General features: G+C 36.5%; 1 protein-coding gene across 1 annotated transcript in view; it reads right to left on the bottom strand.

Moving 5' to 3' along the window:
* Positions 1 to 3,479: 3,479 nt before the first annotated feature.
* The window catches only part of LOC114908555 (coiled-coil domain-containing protein R3HCC1L-like), a 43,683-nt gene continuing 25,545 nt past the window's right edge, over positions 3,480 to 21,617 (bottom strand). Inside the window, 2 exon segments of the mRNA XM_029244812.1 lie at positions 3,480 to 3,536; positions 3,538 to 4,463. Coding sequence (XP_029100645.1) covers positions 3,480 to 3,536; positions 3,538 to 4,449 — 969 coding nt within the window. The 5' untranslated portion in view covers positions 4,450 to 4,463.

Genomic DNA, 21,617 nt, shown 5'->3' with positions numbered 1-21,617 from the left:
ACCTAACCCCTTCAGGCAGTTTCAGAAGTTCAAATGTCACAGGAAACTGCTTCACCTGCCAATGGTTACCACACCCTGCTCTAGAGCATACTTCCCTGCCTATTAGAAGTACTAGGCATACCTGTATGGCTAGCCATTGTCAACAAAGAAATAGGCCAACTGGGAAAAGAGCCAAAAATCTTTGGTTGGAAAGTTTTCAAGGTAGACAGACACTCTGGTTTAGCCTTTAATAATGTACATTTGGAACAGTATAAATAATAAATTAGGAGTAATAGTCACCAAAGCTATTAATGTTCTTGGATTTGTGACATCTTTTAATAACACTATTATTATCACATCTTCTAAAACCCAGAGCACAGGAGGCAATAGCTTGGAGTTGGATCCATTACTTGCATTCTCAATCCAACTTCTTTCTTGCTCTCATCTATCCTCATGCCTCCACACAGACTCCAATCTCTACCAAACACCTCAGAAGATACACAAACGCAATACGCAGGCACTGGCTGTCATCAGCTTAAAACACTACCTGCTCCGTTTTCCTGCCATTCCCAGCTTTAGGTCAGGCTAGTGTCCTCTGGCTATATTATTATGCTTCTCAAAAGACTCAGTTGCCTAAATTCTTTTGCACCTAAACAGTGTTAAGAGCTGAACAACAGAGTTGCACACCTAAACCTCCATCCCGCCAATACAGAAGCCATATCCCTAAGCTACCACACAGAATCCAAGTTCCGGCAGCAATGATGTTTTGAAAGCTCCTGGAGGCTAACCTAAAAAGGCAGAAAGCAACTCTGCCCTACTGCCTACATCCATTCAGTAAATATTTACTAGGTCTACCATGTACAAAAGGCTCTGTGTCCCATGCCCTTCTTTTGTAGGAAGCTGTTTCTTCTCTCCCACGTACACCTGTGCTCTCCTACCCCCTTAAGCAGTCCCTTTGCCAACTCCTAAGAACACTGCTTCCTTCCCCAGACTAAGGCCTTCTCCCAATGCCTGGATCCTTAATAACTTCTCTATATTCACCTAACTTACCATATTATTAGTACATCTTAGCCTGATTTGGGTCTAAAACCTCTGCTGAACAGTGTTTTGCTTTCTAATTATGAGCTGACAGCCACTTCTGGTTACCACACTCACATCTTGATATAATTTAAGTTTGTATGTTGTCTTTGAGCTGTGATTCTCACTTTATGTGCATCAGAATCACTTGAAAGTCTCGTAAACATAAAGACAGCCTGGCTGAAGAGTCTGCATTTCTAACAAGTTCCCAGGTGCTGCTTATGCTGCTGGTCCAGGGACCATACTTTGGGGAACTATCACCTTTGAGAATCCGATAAAAGTTACGAAAAACTGCACTTACATATAAAAGTTTGCATGCAATTTCAAAGGATTCATGAATGTTAATTTGTAGGTGCCTTCTGCTCTATATTCTTTTAAGAAATGTTTAAGACCTGCTGTTTCCTGACTTGCCCATAAGAAGTACTAACTGTGGTACAAATGTGCATGCAAACACCTCCTAAGAATAAGGAGGAAGTCCATGGTACTGGAAAGTCAATTCTGTCCAATGCGCTGCCCTCTTCAGTCTCAGGTGTCTCTTTTATACATGCTTGTGAACATTTTTCTGTACTTCTGGTTCAACTCTCAGAATCAAGAGACTCATCACTTAGTATTTAAAAGGCTCTATGGAGTCACTCAAACAAAACTATTTTATACGGGAGGAAGTGGTCTGGTAGAAAGAACATAAATACTGGATTAAGACAGAAGTAGATTGAAATACTGATTCTGCTTGTCTTAAAGATACAACCATTAACCTTCAATTTCCCCATTTACAAAACTGGAGATTTTATAGGGAAAATCATTTTTTCCCTTTCTGGGCAAAGGTATAAGGAATAAAAGGGGGAATGATTCTACTATTCAAAACCAATGATTCTTATTTATGGTAAGGAATTTAAATGCTGGAAGAGGGAATGTCTAAACTAAGAAAATGAAAAAAATTGAACTAAATAATTTCTAAGATGCCTTCAAATCCAACATTTTGTATTTATGAACTCTAACTAGCCAGCATATTCAACAATCATTTACTCTTCAACTCAGCACAAACTCCTTAAAAAAACAATCATACCTTCATTACACCCTTCCCTTCCCTCTATAGTGTCTAACATCATTCCAACATCTGCTGGAAAAATAAAATAAATATGAATAATAAATTATTCTTCTCCCCTCAAATAGGCCAGTGTGAAATACATCTTGTCGACACAGAAAAGCCCTTTGGAAGAAGTTTCCCTCTGTATCTTCTCAACAGTTAGCCAGAATCCATTAAATTCATCTTTAACCTATTCAGTAAGATCTCTCAGGATTTGACTATAATAGATATAGTTCAACACTGTATGCTTTGTTTCTTAAAGATCTATCAGATATTCTTTTCTCAATCTACAATCCTATTACTGGGTTGGCCAAAAAGTTCGTTCAGGTTTTTCCGTAAGATAGTATGGAAAGACCCGAATGAACTTTTTGGCCAACCTAACAGTTTCTTGCAAAACTGTTACATTGGATGTAATGTGTGTGAATGTATAAATATGTCTATCAAAGTTACCCCCAAAATCCTAGGTCCTATGAATTGATGAACTACCTAAGAGCCAACCAGTTTCCACTAAAACATACCTCTTGTAGAAGACGTGGGTCCAGGCAGTCACCATCATCATTAAACATAGACTCCCAGCTCTCTTCAGTAGCAGCACTTGCTTCTGTGTGAGACATATCAGTTGCTTTCGATTCCATGGATGTTTCCACAGATACTGATTCTATATCAGGAAAGGTTACACCAAATTCTGTAGTCTCTGAGCCATCTTCTTTTGTTTTGAACTCTTCAGCAGTTTTAAGTTCATGCAATGCCTCTGTTATATCACCAGTACAATCTTGATCACTGCCCAAAGCACTGTCTGAAAATACTTTTGTCCCATTTAACATACTGAGTTCAGATTCCAAAAAAGTGTTACAATTACTACCAGCAATCTTCTTTACAGGTAAGGAGGAAGCACAATCTGACAAGCTCTCTATCAACTTTCCTGTTGACTCTGTGAAACTAGGTGAAACGCTCTCAGCATAAATATCTGAGCAAGCAGTCAGGTTGCTGAAATGTTCAGTGTCATTCCCCCTTTTAGCTGCATGAAGAGGGGATGTATCTGCACTTATTTCTAAATAGTCTGAGAAACTACTTGTGTTGCTACAGGCCTCATGAGCTACTCTAACAGCAACTACAGTTATTTGATCAGATATGATATCTGTAATGTCCATCATACATGTCTTATTGGTAATGTCACCTACACTCTTAGACCCATGATTTGTATATGTTTCATGAGCAAGGACAGCTGTATCAGAAGATTCACACCTTACACGTAACTCATCAGCAGTGCTGTCATTCTCCTCACACTCTCTAATCATTGTTGGATCAAAGATGCCATTTATGCTCTCTAATTTGCTGACTATAGCCATCTGATGAGAGATGTGACCCATAGTCTCAGGAATGGAATCTACACCTTTCTGACCCAAGATGAAATCTGTACTGTTGGCTGTATCACCAACATTCTCAGCATCCAAGTCTATGCAAGTCTGATCAATGATACCAACTGGACTTCCAGGAACAGAATCAGTGGTGATGCCTCCGTTGCTGCACTTCAGCATTCCACCCGATGTCTGCATGCCTTGTTGTACAATTCCAGAATCAGAGCTTGGTTTTACTGGTGCAATCATACTCTCAGGTTTCACCACAGAACTAAAATCGCCAGGAAATTGGGATAGTATCTCTGCAACCCTGGCTTCAGTTTCCATTCTGCTTTCCAAATTTCTATCTTCAAATGTTTCCCCGTTTAGTTCATGCCTATTGAAATCACAGAATTCCACATTTTGGAATGGTTTGTTTGGAACCTGAGCCTTACTGATTTCTGAACAAGACTGAGATTGACGCAACCCATCCTGTTCTGTCACATCTCTGGTTTCAACCTCCAAACACTCTACCTTCTTTGGTTTAAAATGTCTTTGTAAAGGTATGATAGGTATAATCCCAGGATTTGGGACTCTTTGCTGATGTCCTTGGGATAATATTTTTTTGGATTCTGTGGTTGCCCTCTTAGTACAAACACTATCTTTATTTCTTTCTTGAAGCCACGCATCTTTATTAAATTTTGTTGAAGCTTTCTTTCCTTCCCTACGATTGTGTTCCTTTTTATCTGGATTAATACTTAGTCTTTGAGCCTCACGCTTATCTCTAATGATCCCCTTTTGAGAGAAAGAATCTTCCTTTTGTTCTTCTTTCACCACGGAGTTAGGTGGACCACAGCTTTTTCCCTCATCACCTGATTTGTGCACTACTATACCCCTTCGAGCTTTGGGTACATAAAGTGCCATGTCAGGCCTCCTGACTCGAACTCTGCATCTCTCTGCTTCTTGCTGCATGGCACCACCTCAATCTGCAAGAAAAAAGAGAGAAAGATTCAATTACCAAAAACTAATTACAATGTATTGAGCCAAGAGATTTTAAAAGGCTAGGTAGAGGGCCTACTAATCCATCCTATAGAAATCCTTAAGTTAAAAAAAAAGTAAAACCTGCCATAAAATAATTAATGCAATCAGGTAAGCAACTAAGGAGAGTAAATTCCAAAATAACTCATGAGCCCATGAATTTTATCCATATAGCCTCTTTCCTCTACCTTCCAAGTTCTCTCTACTTTTTAACAAGTAGCCTTGTCTTCAGCTGAATTAAAACAGATGAGAAAAGTGATTATAGGCTATCAGGTACTCATAAAACACAACCATCTTAGGAGCTCAAAATTTACACTGAAGAATACATTCAAGGAGAACCCCTAAAAGCACATTTGTTCAACATAAATATATATACATAAATATGATTTTAAGAGTAACATATGAATGAGAGTAACCTGAATGTGGGCTAGAAAATGAGACAACTAATCATGGACTGCTTTCTAGAAGATGCTGCTTGTGAACTATGATTTTTAGGAAAGAAACAGGTAGTGGGAAAGAGAAAGTCATCATTCTATTAACACTATTTAATCAAGTGACCTACCATAAATTTTTCTTCCTTCTAGTAGCAATAAAATGGGTCTGGGTAGGATAAAGGAGGGTGGAGGTCAAGGAATGTGATGGGACAACTCACTGGTAACTCCCTGACAACCTCTACCATGGTTGGTCGATGGAATTTAACAAGGAGAAAAAATTTAACAAAGGTTAAATAAAACTTTATTTACTATCTACAAAATATGAGGAAATGTACTAGACAATCTCATACTGAGTTATTCTTTTCATCTTCAAAATAATACTGTGAAGTACATACTAGTTTGCCCAGAGCAAAGAGAATAAGAAGGTCCTACACATAGCAAAGAAACACCCATATACACTCAGAAGCACCCACTGTTAATATTTCACCACATACCTTTCAAAGGAAAAAGACAGTAAGAGGGAAAGGCTAACAAATCCTGTCCACTCTATTACAGATCCCTAAAATTTCACCTGATCAGAATACTTCCTCAGTGAAGAAGCTCCACTCTCATGGCCAGGCAATTTTCTTTTCAGCCCAGGGATATACCATGGCCCTGATCATCAAGTGTCTCCAGTGATCCACCTGTCCCTTTTCTCTTTTGATGTCTTAATTATTATCTAGCTCATCATTCTGCATGGCTTTTCTATCTTTCCATTTGTGGAAGAATATGACTTCAACATTTAGCCATGCCAAATCTTTTTAAAACGTCTATTTTTCAAAATAGAAGTACTAAAGTATATTTCATTGGAGGGGATGCCATAGACACAATGTATCTTGATCTCAGGGAGCAAAACACCTGACAAAATATACCATGATGAACTGTAAGATGGTAAAATATGGGCTACTAAGAACTGGTAGGTGGACTCACAATAAAAAGTAATGATAATGGGTAGAAGCAAATTTAGAGAGGGTTATGTAACAGAGAACTATGTCCCCATTGCCCTTTAAAATTCAACATTTTAAACAATAATTTGGATGCAAACAATGAACACAGTATTTATCGAATGTGAACCGACACAAAATCGACAGGATTAATAAATAACAAAAATGATTAAATTACAATTTAGTATCATTTCTATAATCTGGAATGCTGTGCTGAAAGCAATATGAAGACTAGGAATGAATAAATACAAAGACCTGCATTGGGTTAACAGGAAAAAAAAAAAAAAAAGAATCAAGCAACACAGAATAAAATGTATAATTTGCACAGAAAAAAAAAAAAAAGATCTGAAGGCTTTTACTTCATCTACAAAGTCAATAAAAGCCAAAAGATAGTGATGTGGATGTTTAGAAAGGCAACAGTCTTAGATTACAAAGTCTAGAAAATATACAACACGAGGTATGGTTAAAGGAAGTAAAGGTATACTCCTTACCCAAAAAGGTCTAAATGGAAACATCCCAGCTACCTTTATATGTGAAGATTGGTTGCTCAGAAGTCAGTTACCAGAACCAACTGGTAGAAATTAAAAGAAAACAAAGTTTACCTCAATATAAAAAAGAACTCTACTTTTAGAGTTCTCCAACGCCATTATCAGGTATTCTGTCTCTAGAATAATTTAAATACAATCTAGACGATGGACTAATACTAGAGAAAGAATTTCTATCTGTAAGGCAGATTGGTCTGGATTAATTTTAAGTGTTCTTCAAACTCTAAATTATGATTCTATTTGTCATACACAACAGACATATATCAAAGGCTTCAAATTTAAAATTATTTTGTGCTACAGCAAATGGCTTTTAAAACTCAACCTCCTTTTTTTCTTAGTTAATGTCTACATGTCATCATGGTTATTTCAAAAGCTGAATAACAGTATAATAAATTTATATTATTATCTATTTCTTACCAAAGCACTGAATTCAATTATGCCCATCCAGCACTGTGGTGGTAAATGTTTAGCAACTGGCTTTCCAAGTGTAGTTTGGAGTATTATTTCCACTTATATCAATGATGTCACCAGTGTGAGTGATGTGACTTCTTTATGGAAGTGGATAATCATTTTTGAATGAAAGAATATATTCTCAATTTTTTGAGCTATGCACAATATAATAAATAGCCAAAGACATAGCACTTTTGTAAGTCAGCATTATTACCATTTCTCCATCACTTTAAGTCTAGACAATCAATAAGCAATAAATCAAACTGTGATTTATGGCATTTGCTGATCTCTGTGATGTAAATATTCCTACCGTGGCTAATTTCAAGCTACCAATGTGGTGTTATCAATGAACCTGGAGTTGGGAAAAGGACACACAGTAGCCCACCACGACACAGTATTTCAACCATAAAGGTACACTATACATAAATAACTTCAAGAGCACAGATCATAGTAAAATGAAATAATTAGGAAGTGATGAATTTTAAATATTTATTAACTTTTTATAAATGTCACTTATTTAATAATGAGCTATAATTTAATTTTTAATAATGGATAGGTTTAATAATCAGTTTGAAAAATTCCTAAACAGTTAGCTCTTACACCAGTAGAAGATGCTCCAATACACCATCAACTGGCTGTTTTGTTAAAATCAGTATCCAAAAAGATCTACACACTGCATTGGTCTTTCATAGGTGCCTGTCACACTGGCTTTGTTTTTTGTTTTCCCATCTTGCCATTCATTTGTTAAAGAAACTGGGTTATATGTCCTTTAGAATTTCCCACATTCTTGAGTTTGCTCATTGTACTCTTTAGCATTAATAAGTTTTTATGTATAATCTCTGTGCTTCCTAAAAAGTAGTGGTTGATCTAGAGTCTTGATAAAATTGGGGTTTAATTTTTTTATAGCAAGAATATGTCATATGTGGTGCTATGAACTTCCTACTGCATCACATCAGATAGCAATAATGTCTGATTATTTCCTTTTTGTAATAATACACATTGATCAGTGGGTTCAGGTCCATCAGCCTGAACCGTCCACTATAAAGTTCCCTCTCAGTCTTTTACCCAGTAGTTTTAATAGCTTTAGAGGAATACTGCCAAGATACACTATTTCATCAGGGTTTGCAAAATGATGACATTCTAATTCTGACATTCATTGTGCATTTGTTAGCTGGAATTCTTTTACAGTAAACTTTCCCTCATCAACTATTTTGTGATTCTGAGGTACAGTTTATATAGATAAGACAGAATATTTGATTATTTATTTACCAGTTTCTGAATGAATTGGTTCCATGACCAACATTTTTTTGTTGTTGTTGATTTTAACAAAACAAAAAAACCTCACAGATTTTCATTTATTTTGTTTCAATCCAGTGCAATAATTATTCCTCTTGAAGCTCAAACTATCTTTGGCCAATGGCAGCCCCTTCATGGTCCTTTCTACACAAGCCCAAGTTATCCTTGATAGTTCCTTGCTTTGTAGTATGACAGCTTGTCATACTAGACCAGAGCTGGAATCAGCCACTTTTTTCAAGAAGCCCTAGTTCACTTTAGTGAAAAATAGTATTTTAACATGGGCACTACAGGAATTCACTGCTACTTGGTTAGTCACTGTGTCTAAGCCTTTTCAGATCTCATAGTCAATCTCACATTGATTTTTACAATGACATGATAATGAAAATACATATTTCCATGCTTTCTTCATCTCATAAGTTATTTAGAAGTGTCTGCCAAATGTATATATATATATTTTTTTAATTACTTTTAAATTGATTTCCAACTTAATTACACTGTGGTATAAATGAGATCAAGTCTTCAAAATGTGTTGATTTTGTTTCATGGTCTAGTAAATGGTCAATTTTGGTAACTGTCTCATCTGTGCCTAAAAATAACGTATAACAGCTAAATTTTGGGGTTCTGTGTATGTGTATTCATAAAATCAAGTTTATTAAAGTATTGTTCAAATCATACTATTTACTGTCTGTGCTTAATCACTGCAAAGTATGGATAAAATACCCACTGTGTTTGTGGATTTATTGATTTCTCTACATTTGTATATTAATTTTTATATAATTTGTCAAAGTAATGTTATCAGATACTTACATTTAGGATTGTTCTGTCTTTCTGGTAAATTGTTACTTTTGCCATTATGAAGTGATCCCTTCTACTGGAGACCCTAAAGGGGATCCCTTCTATTGGCAGGGTTGGGGGGGAACGACCCAAAAGTCTATTTTGTCTGAAAGTAATATAGCTATAGCAACTATATTACTTAGGTATCTCTTCTTATCCTTTTACTTTCAGACTTTCTGTGTCATCATGTTTCAGGTGTCTCTTGCAAACAGTATACAATCAAATTATGAATTATTTAATGTCTGTCAAATTGTCAATCAAATTTGACATTCTGTCAATGTCAAACTGTCAAATTTAGTCAATTAACATTATTGTGATAATAGATACATCTGGAAGTATTTCTACCTTTTTATTTTGTGCTTCCTTTCCATTTATCCTACTTTTTGTAGTTTTCTTCTTTTCCTGCTTTCTTTCAGGTTGATGGAGTTCTTCTTCTACTGCTCAGAAAGCTCTATACTATATTCCTAGTCTGTTAACATTTTATCAATAACATGAGTACTTGTCTAAATATCTCAAGTTGATCATTATTTGTATCTGTCTCCTAGACAACTGTACAATGGTTTTATTTTACAATCCCTTCATATATACTCTTAGTTCTTGTCTGAAAATATCTTTACATTGCTCCCATTCTTTAATGGATTTTAACTTCTACTGTTACTGTTAAGAAATCTGTTGTCAGTTTGTCACTGATTTGTAAGTGGTCTCTCTTTCCTCTCTGATGATTCTCAAGATATTCTATTATGTGTATGGTGTTCTCAAGTGTGTACTATGTGTTTTAGTTTGTGTTTTGTATTATTTTTCTACTGGGATAACACTATGCTTTTGAATTTTACCAGTTCTATTTATTCAGGGCAGTACCTTCAGATCCATCTTCTAAACCACTAGTTTTCTCTTCGCATTTGTCTATTTTGCATTCTATCCTATCCAATCAGTTTTTTTTTTTTAATTTTAATGACTAAAGTTTTATTATAGAAGTCCTATTTATCCTCCACCCTGCCTCTGTTCTCCCTGGCCTTATGTTTTTGATAGTTTTGTTGTTCTTCTATTTGTTTTCTTCTTTTATCTTTAATCATTTTTAACATTTCTATTTTATTATTTAATGTTCATTATTATAACTGTGGCATTTACTTTTAAATTAATTTTTAATTGGTTTTAATTATTTAATATTAAATATTTATTATTCAATAGTTCTACTTTGTGAAGTTCCTGAGGATTTAACTCTGCTGTCTCTTGTGTCTCTGACTTTTACTTAAAGCACTGTCTTCTTTTGTTGGTGGTGGCGGTGCTGTAGCTTTGGGTAGTGAGTTCAGCATCAATGCGCCTTTATCAGTGGGAATTCCATACAGCCAGACTGTAAGTATTCCTCTATACATTGATTCTTCATTAATGTGAATTTTTAAGTTTGAAGTTTTCTGAATGATGCAGTAAATATAAATATGAAACACAAACCCAGATGAGAGTAAAACAGTAGCTATACAATCTCAGGAAACATTCCCCCCTCACTCAGAACCCAGGTGAGAACAGACAAGCGTCCTTATTTTCTTTCTGTAACTCTGCATAATTTTTTTTCCCTAGTCTACTCTTTGAATGAGGGTATAACACTTTGAGATTTAAGGCTTTAAGTGGTGAACTCAGTTCCAACTCATCTCTCTCAGGCCCAATGCCTCCACTCTTATTTCCCACATGGCTATTAAAATCCAAGCCTCTTAGTTACCAAGAACGTCAAACATTAGTAAAATAAAAAATAAATAAAAACTGTAAAGAAAATCTAAATAGGGGAACTGTCTTAAAATTACAGCCCATCCACATAATGGGTTGATATCCAAAACATAATACTAACTGAAACAAGAAAATTACAATCCAATTCATTTTTTTTGTTTGTTTGTTTTTGCACAAAAGTGTACCATCAAGTATAGGCTATGGTTACCAGCCCAACGTTTGACTAGCCCTTATATCAGACAAATTACTTAATTTTATTGTGGCAGAAGTTACCACCTTAAGCCTTAGTTTACTCAAAGTATAAAATGAGGATAACAACAGACCTATTTCATAGACACATTGAACAGATTAATTAAACGATGCACATATAGAAACTTGCTAGTCATGTTAAAAGTCTCAATAAAAGTTAGCTATTATTTAAATAGGCAGTTCAGTTCCTTAAGTTACAAGTTTACACAAGGAATCAAAAGTCCTTATAATACAATAATATTCAAAATGTGCCTCGATCACATATAAAATCCATTTCTACTTGACACTAACATCTACTGCAACTATGTATCCTGGCTTTGCCCATCAATCTCTCACTAATAGTCTAATGTTGTAAGCAACCAATAATACAAAGTAAACACAATGCAATTCAACTGTAAAGTGAAAATACAAATATTGAAAAGAATGCAGGATTTCATGAAGTCTATAAAAATACTGAAGGAAGTACTCATCTCAGAGCAAAACCCTTGGGGAATGAAGTTCTGGCAGAATCAAACCAGTGAACAACTGAAGAAGGGAAAATCTAACAAGGATGATGACAGGACAGGAATCAAGAAAGGAAATGTCAAGGGCTAAAGAAAAATCTCTTGAGAAACTGTTAAAGCTCTCAACAGTTTTGGTAAAACTGAAGCTCTTGTCTAATCTGTATGATAAATACTAAGAAAATCAAAGTAAAGGATGCTATCAGACTATCACACAATTTTAGTGAAAAAAAATTATACAAAGAAAGCACTTATATCATTCTTTGTTAATTCTAAGAATTAGCACAACTGTAATTACAACCTCAATTTTATTAAATATGTGGTAAAATAAACATTTTCATGTCAGAAAAAAAAAACCTAACAGGTTTTTTTCATTAATAACTATGAAACTTTAGTCTCCATTTTAAATAGGTCCACTTTAAGACATATTTTCGAAGTACCAATTTTCTCATTTAACAAAGTTTTCTCATAAATATATATTCCTAAGGGGAGAAAGGCTATCATCTAAACTGTTAACAGTGGTTACATCTGGGAGAGCAGAAAATGAGAGAGGGGAAAGAATTAAGAATTACTATCTTTTTATACATTTACCTCAGTTTGTTTGAATTTGTTACAATAAATGTAGTTATTTTTGTAATTAAAAACAAAATCACTAAAATTTAAAGATATGCTATTGCTTTAGTATAAGAGGCCATTACCATAAATTGGTGTAGGAGAAAGCAAAGGTAATGAAAACTGACAAACAGATCTTTATTGGACAAAATTACTGTAAGTAGGAAAATGATGAATGGAGAAAAGGGCAACTCTTTAATATACTTCATAGGATAATAAAACGAACAGAACAGAAATTACTTGACATTGGAAAGATAATCTCACAAATGTTGCAGAACGCTGAGCAACCTCTACTTTTTGGTCTAAGAATAATCTAGAACTACATTGTCCAATACACTAGCCACTATCCACATGCAGTTACTGAGCACTTGAAAAGTGGCCAGTCTAAATTAAGATGTGCTGTGTTTGTAAAATATCTCTGGATTTCAACGATTTGGTATAGCAAATAAAAAGTAAAATGCCTCATTAATATTCTTAAATTGATTATATGTTTAATAATACTATTTTGTATACAATGGATTAAATAAAACACATGGAAAGTAATTCCATCTGTTTATTTTTATATTTTTTAATACGGCTACTAGGGAATTTAAAATTACATACGTGGCTCATATTTTTGGTCTGCGTTATATTTCTAATGGAACCGTTGCACTAGTCTAAGATCTTGCCATGTCCTTAATGCCACAAGAACACAGTCTGGCTTTTCCTCTTGTGTCTTGCCTGTTTCAGATTTTTTTCACTTTCAGCAAAAAGGGAATGTACCAAACCAAGGAATCAACTAAAACATGAATGTATAGATAAGCTTATCTCTGCACAAACAATTTAATTTTCCCAAATTTCATAATGATAAAAAAAATAAAGCATCAAAAGAAGTAAAGTCTACTTATATTTCATAAATCAGAAAATAAGACTGACTGGACATTCCCATGTGGTGAAATCTACCCTCAACAAATTTAGGAGCATTTTTTCATATATGTTTAAAACTGTGCAGGGCCTTAGATTTAGAATCATTTAACAACTGCCTTTGTTTTACTGGACTATCAAGAGCATTCACATTCTCACTGGTCTACTTAGAAGTGGGCAAAACTAAGAAACGCCAGCATCCTTCAGTTCGGTAGCATATATGTGCATCTGTAAAGGAATAAAAGTACCCTAAAAGCAGATTTAGTACGTTTATAATTAAATGTAATATACAAAATATATTAAGTGACACACGTAAACCAATAGATTTCTGAGCACTAAAATATAATTATACACTTTTAACTTCTAGGCATCCCCTCAGAAGATTCACTGTCCTTCCCTCCCTAATTTCATAGTCTGGTGAATGGTATCACTATCAACCCAGCAGTTCAAGCCAGAAACCTGGAAGTCATTATCTATGACATTTCAATCAATTAACAAGCCCTGTTCATTCTACTTCTATACTGCTTCCCGTGATTTTCTAAAATACAAGTCAGATTTGGTCATTTCCTTGTTCAAAACTCTTCAGTGGCTCTTTATCACGTACATAAAGTATCTTGCATAGCAGATTTGGCCCTACATGATCTAGCTCCATTGCCACACTAAAACTGCCTAGCTGCCTCAGCGGGCTGTCTCAACTCCAGCCGCTCCTAATATCAGACTTTAGAGTCCATTGATTCCAACTCCTGATAGTACTAGAAACATGCCCAGCTGCCTTCTCACATCTCTGTGATTTAAGACACATTATTTTCTCAGTCTGATGTCTGCCTGATACTCTCATACCTGCCCTTCAAATCTCACCTTAAAGGTTACCTCCTCTATAATTTCATCACTGACTCCCTGATATACTATGGTCCTGCCCATAAGTTCCCACTACATATCGTTATAAATACATTCATTAAAACAATTATCATATTGCTTTACAGGTATGTGTTTGCATGTCTGGCTCTCTTCTAAACAGTAAGTTCCTTCAGTGTAGGGTTAGTGTCTTTTTGTCTCATAGCATTGCATTTGGCACTAAATAAATATTATCTGTTAAAACACGGCAAGTAAGAATTCTCAATAGGTGATGCTCTCCCAACCCCCAGTAGAGATTTGGGGTCCCATTCACTCCACAAACATTTATTGAATACCTAGTATGTGCTAAGTCCCCTCTTAGACACTGGGAACACAGCAATGAACAAAACAAAGTCTGGCCTCATGGAGCTTACACTGTAATGGTGGAGATAAAAAATAAACATTTAAATATATATTATAATGTTTGACAGTGGTAAATGTGATGGAGTAAAATGAAGGAGGGACAGGAATACAGAGTGATGGGTGTGTGGCTATTTTAGAAGGGAAGACCATATGGAAAAGTGGGGAAGACCACTCTGAGGATTTAATACCTGAGTTTATACTTGAGTTGAATCAGTGAGTCACAGAAATTATCTGGAAAAGAGAATTCCAGGAAAAAAAGAAGAGCAAGTACAAAAGCTATGAGGCAGGCCAAACTTGAAATGTTCCGGGAATAACAGGAAACAAGTGCGGTAACAGAGTAAAAAGGGGCACCGAAGTTGGTAAGACAGCTAAGGGCCAGAACAAACAGGGACCTGCAGGCCAAGACAAGGTCTTTGGATTTTATTTTGAATGTGTGGGGAAGTCACTGGAAGGTTTCAGCAAGAGAATGACAAGATCTCACTTAACCTTTGCTAAAGATCATTCTAGCAAAAATGTGAGGAATTGACAATAACGGATAAGAAATGAGGAGGAAAATCTGGAAGTCTAACAATAGACATGCAGCAAGTCTAGAGTAGTAACAAAGGAGGTCACAAGAAAAGGTTGGATTAATCATATATTCTGAAGGCAAAGCTAACAAAAACTTGGTGGTATGGTTCTATGGGATGTAACGGGAAGAGAGGAGTCACTTTGAGAGTTTCGGTCTGATCAACCTGGGTGATGACGGTTAAATTTACTAAGATAGGGAAGACTGGGGAAGGAAATAAGAAAAGAGGAATCAAGAGTTGTGACATGGACACTTTAAATTTGAATGCCTGTTGGACATTGTACAGTTGTTAAGGAAGCAACTGGAAATATAAGTCTGAAGCTCAGGGGAGGTGTAAGAATTGGAGATAAAAATTTGGAAGTCATCACCATAAAGATTCAAGCCAAGAACAGAAAAAAAACTACCCAGGGAGTGACAGAGAGAGAAAAGGCTGGGGGAATTGAGTCATGGGGGAACTACAACTCTAGAGGTCAGGAACGGGAGATGCAGCCAAGCACAGGAGATGGAGGAAGAAAATAGGAAGAAAACAGAAGCATGTAGTATCCCACCCAGAAACCAAATGAAGGAAATTTCTTTAAAAGGCAAGAGTAATCATTTGCATTAAATGTTGAAAAGTCAAGTAGTAAGAACTGAGAATCTTCTACTGGATTTGACAGGATAGAGGTTGCTGGTGACATTGGAATAGTTTCAGTGGAGTTGGGGAGATAAACACCTCACTGGAATGAGGTGAGGAAGAATGACCCAATAGGAAGGGAGAAACTGATGATGAAAATAAGAGATGCGGAGTTTAACTGTAATAAAGGCATATTTACAATAGTTTTTAAATCCTGTAACAAAAAGTTAGCAATTATAAGATTAGAAATTCTATCAATACCAGCTTTGTCATATTATTAGAAACACAAGGGGAGTATTAAATAGAATATGATACTCTGAATTGCTCAAATATTCACCTCAGGACAGTTAAGGTACCTTGAGCCTCAGTATTTCATATATAAATTAAGCTTACATACTCAACATCTTTCTTTAAAGTTTTTTTTTTTTTTGTGGTACGCAGGCCTGTCACTGTTGTGGCCTCTCCCGTTGCAGAGCGCGCAGGCTCAGCGGCCATGGCCCACGGGCCCAGCCGCTCCACGGCATGTGGGATCTTCCCGGACCGGGGCACGAACCCGTGTCCCCGGCATTGGCAGGTGGACTCCCAACCACTGCGCCACCAGGGAAGCCCACAAACAACAATTTGAACAACACTTCACCAAAGAAGATATAAAGACCAAAAAATGCTCAACATCATATATCAGTAGGGAAATACAATTCCATTTATATGGCTTCTGGAAAAGGCAAAACTTTAAGGACAGAAAATGTATCTGCAGTTGCCAGAAGCTCAGGTTCAAGTAAGGGGTTGACTACAAAGGGGCACAAGGGAATTTTCTGGATCGATGAACTGTTCTGTATATTAACTGTATGGGAGTTACATGACTATGCTTTTGTCAAAATTCACAGAATGTACTCTAAGAAAAGTGAACTTCATATAAATTATATCTTAATTTTTTAAATGAAAAATAATCACATTCTCTAGAAATTCCTACCAAAACATAGCTGACCCCCCTGACTCTTTAATTTTTGATTCTTGCCTTTAAAATATACCTATTTTATACAGTGAGTAAGCAGTGCAGCCTCAATGATGTTATATTAGCATGACTAAAGATCAATTTCGCTCAGGATTTCAGGCTACAGTCTTTCCTAATTCAATTGTGCAGTCATTACTTAAAACTTCCGTTGTCTTCTCAACTTTGCATCAGTAAAAACTGTAAAACTTGGTCTCCTTTGACTGTCAACTCTATTATTTACTCCATATATAACCAAAACACAATTCTTTGCATTGCATTCAGGGAGATATATAAATCTGGATATTCTGATTCTGAACAACCTTAGAAAAGAAGGGTGTATTCTAAGATACTCTGGCAATTCCAAATGACATTGGCACATGAATATATAATAATTTTTTCTAAAACACCTTTTTTCATAATTCCTTGCTCAAAAACCTTAGTGATTCACTAGAGTCACTAAACTTAGCCGGCATTCAAGGTTCTCCATGATTTGGTGTCAATCTGCTGTTCCAATCATATTTCTACCACTCTCAGACACAAATCCTCCATTCTGTCCCAAATGGCCTCATGATCTGTTCATTCCAAATTCTGAAATATCCTCCATGAATTATCTCAGCTTAAACACTCCTAGTTACTAGTCATTCAGAAGACTTATATCTTTATTTGAAGACACGCTGATTTCACCCTTCTGTGAATTCACGTACATTCATTACCTATGGTATTCATTTGTCATTATAAACAACCTTATATTCCTGTTTTACTTATGAATGTCATTCTCATACTCTATAATAGTTTCTTGAAGGCAGATACTGTTTCTCAAATGCTTCTTGTATCCTCAGGAACACAAAAGGTACTCAACAAATATTTAGAGAAAAAAATTAATGTGGAAGTTAATTTTAAATTAATTTTAAATCCCTTTAATTTCAGATTAATTTTAAATTAATTTAAAATACTTACACAACGTTCTGGAAAAGCTTACTTTATAGCTTGAGAGACTAAAGCTAGGGGCACTAGACTTTGCTCCCTGAGGTCTGCTGCTATATCACATTCATCTTCATATTTCCAGAGTTGAATACAATGTCTGACACATGGAAAACGCTCAAATATTTAAATATTTAACTAAATTTCACTTTCTAAGGCCACAAAGTAGGAAATGGAACCCTGGAGTTCTATCCCAATCCCCCCAAGATTATATTAGTGCCTTGAAATGTTCTCTATTTCTCATATTTCTTCAGATTCTCCCTGAACAGACTACAAACACCAAAAAGACAAAACTGTGCTTTCTCCCCTCTTTAAAGCTCACAGAGCAATTATTACAGGACATGCACAGTAGGGCAGGCAATATTTCTATCAGATTTCTTAAAAGTAACAGAAAGGCAGCTTATATATACTTCTCTGCCCCATGAAAAAACATACCAGTTACTACTCTTCCTACTAGGAAGATTTATTTTTCATCATCTTTAGCACAAATTCTAGAATGCTATCTGCCAGCTCCCATGCCCCAATAAATATGCATCCACAAGCAATTATGGAGATAGATAGCTTATGGGGAGGGGCTACTCTTTGGTCAGGTCCCAATGCTGGCCCGTGGTTAGGTGGAAGGGTAAGTGGGGGTGGGGTGCGGCCCTGTGATAAATTACTGCCCACTCTGCTTAGGGGTATTTATCACAGCCCGCTGTCAGGTAAATCACTGGAAAAACACCTCTTCGGTAATTAATGTGAAGTGACGGATGGACAGCCCCTGGGCCCATTAATCAGGAACATCAGCAGCCTACTGAGATTATGAATGTCAGGATGCATAAACTGCCGATGGATCAATAGGCCCAGGAAGTCATCCAAGGCTCTCATTTCCGAGGCATCTCCGGTACATTAGGCTCCCTCGACCCCTCCCCCAATCTAAAATGAAAAGCAAGGCTTCAGAACAAAGGGCAAGAGCTGAGGTCTAAAGTGACCACTGAAAGAAAACAGTCAAGGAACGTGGCCATGGCTAGGGAAGTCACCAGGATAGGTAACATGAGCACAGATACTGACCAAGAGGCTCTCAGAAGTCTCAGTGCACTGGAAAAGCAGGAAGATAACAGTTAACATTCAATACTCAGAGTCTGATTATCTATTTTAGGGGTAATCCAGCTTCTTGCTTCTAATCTTTTACCCTTTTTCCTGTCCACATTTTCCTTTCTTTCATATTGGCACCACTAATACAGAGTAGAGAGAAATAAGCAATTTCTGCTATCTAACAACCTAGGTAAAAATTTCAATTTTAGAGGAAAAAGAATCTGTATAAAATAAAATCATTGAATTATCCCTGAATTTAATTTAGCCTCATCCCTCATTACCATGACGAACTGAGAATTGCCAGGAGAAGTACCCACAGTGTTTACAATTGAGAAAAAGGTGATCTTCCTGATTCATTAGCGTTTACAAAGCCGGCTGCCAATATACGACATGGGTTAAAGGCTAAGCTGTGTGGTAGGATTCCAGAGAAATTAAATCAGCTCTTAATTCTATTTCTTCTCCAAGTCAAACAAAACATTCTCCATCAAAAGAGTCTGCTCAACTTGTAAAACAGAATGGACCTGAAAGAGAATTACTGTTTGCTCGTCACCCAAAGTTTAGTCAAATTTGTATGGGAGATTCGGCTGTCCTTCAGCCTCGTACTGCACACACTCTAGGCTGGCAGTGGCGGGAATGTGACTGCACTTGCGCGGTGCTCTGTGGTCAGACTAAGGCCAAGGCTGCAAGCGTTGGTTACAAAGTGTCTCAGAGTTACGGCTGCCTGTTCCGCTAAATCTCATTTCATCCTACTGATGGATGGATGGACAGATGGCTGCTTGGTGAAAGCAGCATTATCAGGCAGCTTCTATGAAGCCTCTGAATGATGGATAGCCCTCTTTCTACTTTCTCCAAACCACCATCGATCCAAGCCGTATTTCAACGGTCAGAAGCCCAGTAATATTAAGACACGCAATCAGGTTAAGTTACTTGCAGTGTAAACCTTTAGAACAGAAATTCTAACACCTCTGCTTTGCTGTCAGGAACTAGGCTGAAAATGTTACAGTCCATTCTTTCTAGCTGCTAACCCAATGAATTCCAACAGCTCAAAGCCCAACAGCTGGGCTCCATTCCTAGGAGCACTTGAAAAACTAACTTGCCTGCCAAATTTTTTACTAGCCAGTTCTGTGAAATGAATTCTGCAGTTGTAGTGAACAGATCTGTGACTATGCATATCCAGTGGAGTGTGAAGCTATTAGAAGCATACAAACCATGCAGAGTTTGTCAGTGATATATAATCACTAGCTTCAAACGTGTGGTGCCCTGGATATACCAAGTTGGCATGACTACCAACATCAAGGAGGGTGATTAAAACCAGGATAGATTAAAATTTTGTCTTTTGCACATAATCCTAAAATGCTGTTTCTATCTAGCTCACGGGGCTGGCTTCTACTCTCTTGTGTACATATCAAATCATAAGTACTAATCCTTGCCTGTTTTCACAAGCACACTTTTACATCCACTTGTCTGTCACCTTCTAGACACTTATCTCAGCTTGTTTATTTGGACTACATGCCCTCTTTGTTCCTTCCATGTTATCCTGTGCCCTCAGACTCATACAACTGGACTCTATATCAAAGTTACTTCCATTCATGTGGTTAAAGAAATGGACTCTGAATCCAGCTTTGTGATATAGATTCCTAGGCCCCCCATGCCCTCTCTTTCTAAGCTCACTCATCCCCAGATGACTTCTCTAAATGCTTCACTATCAACTATACCCCAAATCAGCTTGGCTTGGCTCGTGGTCCTGCCCTTCTTGACTGACTCGCTGCCACTCTGAGCCAATGTTCAGAGAATTTGTTTGTATTTGTTTTGGGGGTTAGAAAAATGTCTCAGTGGAGTGGCAATTGTCGTTCTTCTTGCCATAATGGTAGTTTACTTTAATACTTTAATATTTGTGCCTTAACAACACCTATAGTTCTATTCCTAGCAAAAAGAAAAAGAAAAAAAATCATGTGCTATTTTTATAAGATATTGCTTAATTATAATGTCTTATCAAGAATAGCAGTGTTGGGTGGGAGGGAGGGAGACACAAGAGGGAAGAGATATGGGAACACATGTATATGTATAACTGATTCACTTTGTTATAAAGCAGAAACTAACACACCATTGTAAAGCAATTATACCCCAATAAAGATGTTAAAAAAAAAAAAGAATAGCAGTGTCCTTCACATAAACATTAAAGAATTTTTACAGAATCTTAAATTACATTATTGAAAAAGACTGTATAGGTCAGAATTCAAATAAAGAAATTGAGGATCCGAGCTTGTAATGTGCATGGTTAGATAGATACTAAGTAGCAAAGCAAAACTGGAACCCAGATTTCAATTAAAAGTATTGTGCTTATTTTATTATATTTCTCAGACATCCCACTTTCATCCTTGGGATTTCAGAGGGAGCGAGGGTAATAAGGACTGAATGTCATTTGTATGTGTGCCTGTGTGTTTGTGGGGAGGAAGGTGTCCACAAGTAATTTACATTTAGCCACTCATACTATTGTGCTTCCCATCAAAGTTGCCGATGGGTCATCTCTACCTTAGAGAACAAAATTAGATGAATCCCTGACAACTAGAAACCGCTACCTTTCTCTTCTCCCTTCTTTACCTAGAAGGTTGAAAAGAAAAAAAGCAGAAAGATGTCTAATTCAAGTAGAATCGTAACAGCAAGAAGCTCCACAACTTAAATTAAATGGATAGAGGAGCAATGTGTCCTCTTAATTTCCAAGGTTGTCACATACTGGTCAAATACAGAGCACAAGCTGACTGATTGGACTTCACCCTCTGTTGGTGAAAATGTGTCCCTGCTGCATTTCCTGATTGTCAAGCTACTCCATACAGATCTTTATGCCTTACAGCTAGCTGAAAAAGACCTTGGAAAATCATGTCCTATAACCTCCTCATTTTAAAGATGAGGAAACTGTTTGAGGAATTTACTTAAGGCTTGTAGCTGTTTGAGTGGTAAGTGAGACCAGAGCCCAGATCTCCCATCAACTAAACTAAGTAGTTTTATCACCAACATAGCTGCCTTAACCGGTTTTTCACCTAGTATATATACTCAGAATATACTAGCTGAGCAAAGTTTAATCAGGAAGTCAATTGT

This window comes from Monodon monoceros, unplaced genomic scaffold (genome assembly GCF_005190385.1).
Source record: "Monodon monoceros isolate NGI ecotype Baffin Bay Population unplaced genomic scaffold, NGI_Narwhal_1 Super_Scaffold_4, whole genome shotgun sequence".
Taxonomy (NCBI): domain Eukaryota; kingdom Metazoa; phylum Chordata; class Mammalia; order Artiodactyla; family Monodontidae; genus Monodon; species Monodon monoceros.
The sequence above is the reverse complement of the archived record's forward strand: the minus strand, read 5'-3'. Positions and strand labels throughout refer to the sequence as shown.